The sequence below is a fragment of the Athene cunicularia genome (genome assembly GCF_003259725.1).
Source record: "Athene cunicularia isolate RWA chromosome 18 unlocalized genomic scaffold, athCun1 chr18_part1, whole genome shotgun sequence".
NCBI classification, from domain to species: Eukaryota; Metazoa; Chordata; class Aves; order Strigiformes; family Strigidae; genus Athene; species Athene cunicularia.
Genome location: NW_020799123.1, coordinates 696733 through 700098, shown reverse-complemented (window position 1 = coordinate 700098; position 3366 = coordinate 696733). Strand labels below are relative to the sequence as shown.

At 43.0% G+C, this 3366-nt stretch overlaps 1 protein-coding gene across 3 annotated transcripts in view; it reads left to right on the top strand.

Moving 5' to 3' along the window:
- The window catches only part of LOC113486861 (protein SCO1 homolog, mitochondrial-like), a 16656-nt gene that overhangs the window by 3711 nt on the left and 9579 nt on the right, over positions 1–3366 (top strand). For 2 of the 3 annotated variants that reach the window (XR_003399666.1, XR_003399667.1), the window contains exon 4: positions 1133–1890. Coding sequence is in view for 1 of the 3 variants with exons in the window: in XM_026861178.1 (XP_026716979.1) it covers positions 1133–1261 (129 nt within the window). In the remaining 2 variants the exon portion in view is untranslated. Of the gene's footprint in view, positions 1–1132; positions 3200–3366 lie in introns of those variants that run through there. The other variant, XM_026861178.1, reaches the window with a different exon arrangement.

Below are 3366 nucleotides of genomic sequence, written 5' to 3'. Positions count from 1 at the left end.
TTTTTTTTTTTTTTTTTAACTTCAAACACAGTTGTACTCTCAGTGCATAAGTACATTTCAGTTCTTTTTCTCCAGTGGCAGTGAGATGATGTAGGCACTTGAGCAATCACAGATTCATGGCCTTCATTTTCAGTATTTTGTCTCTTTGCTCATAAAGATGTTATCACAGTTAGATGCAGACAGTACTTGCAGTGGCATTTTAAATAAATTTACAGTGGAGTTAATCATTGCTTTGAACCTTTTTTAAGGTTATTTTAGCTCAGACAGTAGAGGGAGCCCCTTCCCAGCACATGTATTTCCCTCTGACCAGGTCCTCTATGTGCAACTCCGGTATCCCAGTGATGCTCTTGGTCCTGTTGTTTGCACTGACAGTGAACTTGATATAATGAATTACCTCTTTTTATATTGGATTTACATCATTTTAGCAGCAGGAGCTTGAAGACCTTGTGGGGGCCATGGAGCATCATGAGAAGTAGAGGGAAATTGGGAAAAGTGAGGGGGAAAGACTACAAGCCTGCAAGTTTGCCCCAGCCTTGTCTGTGCTACAGGAAGGGTGCCTGCAGCTTAGGGAAGTCTTGTCTGATTGAAGTATTCCTTCTCACATTCTGAGTATGCAGTTAGTTTTCTCTATTTATTTTCCTGAGTAAAACAAGAAGAGATTGCTGAGGTGATGCTGAGGTTTTCCTTATCTTGCTTTAGCTTCTTGGTGAGAAGTCTTGTCAGACAGCTGAACCAAAGGCTGAGTGGGACACTGTGCTGCTGACTAGGGATGAGCAGGATGTTCCAGTATTTAAAGGGTGGCTACAAAGATGATGGATACTCCCATTTTACAAAGGGTGACATGGAAAAGATGAGGGATAATGGGTAGAAGTTACTCCTGGGGAGATTCCAAGTGGACCTGAGGAAAATTTTTCACAAAGTGAACAATCAGCTGTTGGAATAATCTCCCCAGGGAAGTGATGGGTTCCCTAACGTTGGACACTTAGATTTGGTTGGATGGGTGCTGGGCCATCTTGTCTAGACTGGGCTTTTGCCAGGAAAGGTTGGACTAGATGATCCTGAAGTCCCTTTCAGCCTGATATTCTGTGATTCTGTGACCTCTTTTATCAAGTCACGACGTGCTTTCTTGCAGGTGGATCACACAATAATAATGTACCTCCTGGGGCCAGATGGTGACTTTGTGGACTATTATGGCCAGAATAAGAGGAGCGCTGAGATTTCTGCTTCTATTGCTGCACACATGAGAAAATACAGATCCTAAAACACAAATTCTTCAAAGATTGATGTGAACATCACCTGCAGGTTTGGCTGTAATTGGGCATTGGGTTAAAGCAGAAGCATAAAGTGTAACATCCTGTCACCACATGCTTCCTTTCTTCCAGATAAGAAAGGCAACCATACTTCTGCAAAATACCATTATCAAGAATCTCTGTAGAGCCTTCCTGATGGATATTATGTGCAGCAATGGCTAGCCTACAGAATGAAATTTGGGACTTCTCAGAAATATTGTTGGGAGCAAAAAAACGCTTTTCATTTGAGAAGAACATGTGTATCACTGGTAAAATTAATTGGTATCTTTTGGCAAGACATCAGCGAAGGACAGTCACTGCAGGAGGATGATTACTTGATGAAAAGTCATATGGACCATGGCATTCTCAGAGGACCTCTGCTGCCTTTTTTTTTTTCTGCACTGTTTTGCCTTCTGGGAGAGGCAGTTACAATATTATAAGCAGGAGAGCCTTAAGAGGACTTCTTTATCAAGTCTAAGAAGGTGGAGAGCACTGAAAGTGTCAACAGCTTCCACACATAGGACCAGCCCTGTAGTGTGCCTGATCTCTTCCTCATTTGAATACGGAAATGAAATGTTGTTTTTCTTGGTGATTTTTCCAGGTGAATTCTGTTAACTTATAAGGAAGTGAATAATGGATTGCAGATAAGATTTTTCTTCTGGTCTAAATTTCATGCCTGGTTGGGCCTGGTTGTGCTATGGTGAGTAGTGAAGTGGAGTGGATAAAGGGGGCCTGTGGCCATGCATAGGGCTGTCGGATAAATTCTATGCAGTGCAGCATTTGAAAACAGATTGCTTTGTATAAGCAATATATATTTTTCTTTTTCCTTAGTTAGGTTTGACCAGTATATCATCAGAACTTTGTATACTGGTCAAGCTTCATATTCCTGCTCTATCTCTTTCTAAAAAGCAGTGTGTATCTGGAGTAGTGCAAACCACAAGCTGAATGTGCATTTTTAAGGTAGCTGAACCCCAGAGAATGGCCCACAGGAGACAAAACAGAAAAGTTCTTGGTGCAAGTCCCGGAGTGTTTCAGACTAAATGCAAGTGTTCCTGTCCTGGTGTTCTTCTGAGCGTGGGGGTTGGAAGAGAATGTTCCTGTCTGAGGGAAGGTGCAATGTCTATGGTAAACTTCCTTATTTCTCAAATCCTGAAAAAGAGTAAACTTAACCTGCTTCAGAGCAGTTACGATAAAGTAGTGCGTAGGTCCACATCAGCTGTCCTACACTGCTACGGTGACCTCCGGGGCACATCAGGAAGGTTACTGTGAGTATGTCTAAGACTGCACTCTTCTGATAAAGCTCTTTGAAGGAAGACAGTACCAGTTTACAGTGGGAATTCTAAAAAGTGTCTTAGTAGAATTAAGAGCTGAAAAGGAAGTCAGGTGGTTTTTTTTTTTTTTCCTTGTTGTGCTGGCTGGCTTGATTGCAGTAGGCAGGAGTGGCTTTGAAAGGAAATTTCATGCTTTAAGTCCTCTCTTCGAGGCTGTGTCAAATCCAAGGTGTTATCAATAATATTGGTGTCTGTGATAACTGGCACCCTGGCAATAACGGTTTTATTTTCATGGAGTGGTTGCAAGTGTCAGCACTGTTTCTAAAGAGCCTTTCCTTTCTTTTTATTCTTCCCCAAAATCCTGGAGGTAATTTATTTCTTTAGAGAGCTGACTTTTGGCACCTATTAGTTCTGCATCTCTTTGGGTGGCAGTGCACCAGTTTTTTGCAACAAGACAGGCCATGGCTTGACCTGCCGGTGATAGTCCTGTTGGAAGCTGGACTGGAAACCTTTGGAGCCCCCTCTGCAACCAACATTTCAGTGTTTCTATGAAACTTATCTTGCCAAGACTCTCTGAGACTCCCTGCTCCAGATCAGTGTGTGTGCCCTTTTCTCATCATGACCTTTACAGGTATCCTGGTTTTGGCTGGGATGGAGTTAATTTTCTTGAGCTGGGAGGGGGCAGCACAGCCAGAGTGCTGGGCTCAGGTTGGCTGTTGGAGTAGTCCATCTCTCCTGTGACATTATTCTTGGGATCAGAAGGAGACGTGTTCTGGTAGGGGTGGGGGAGGGGGGGGGGGGTATTG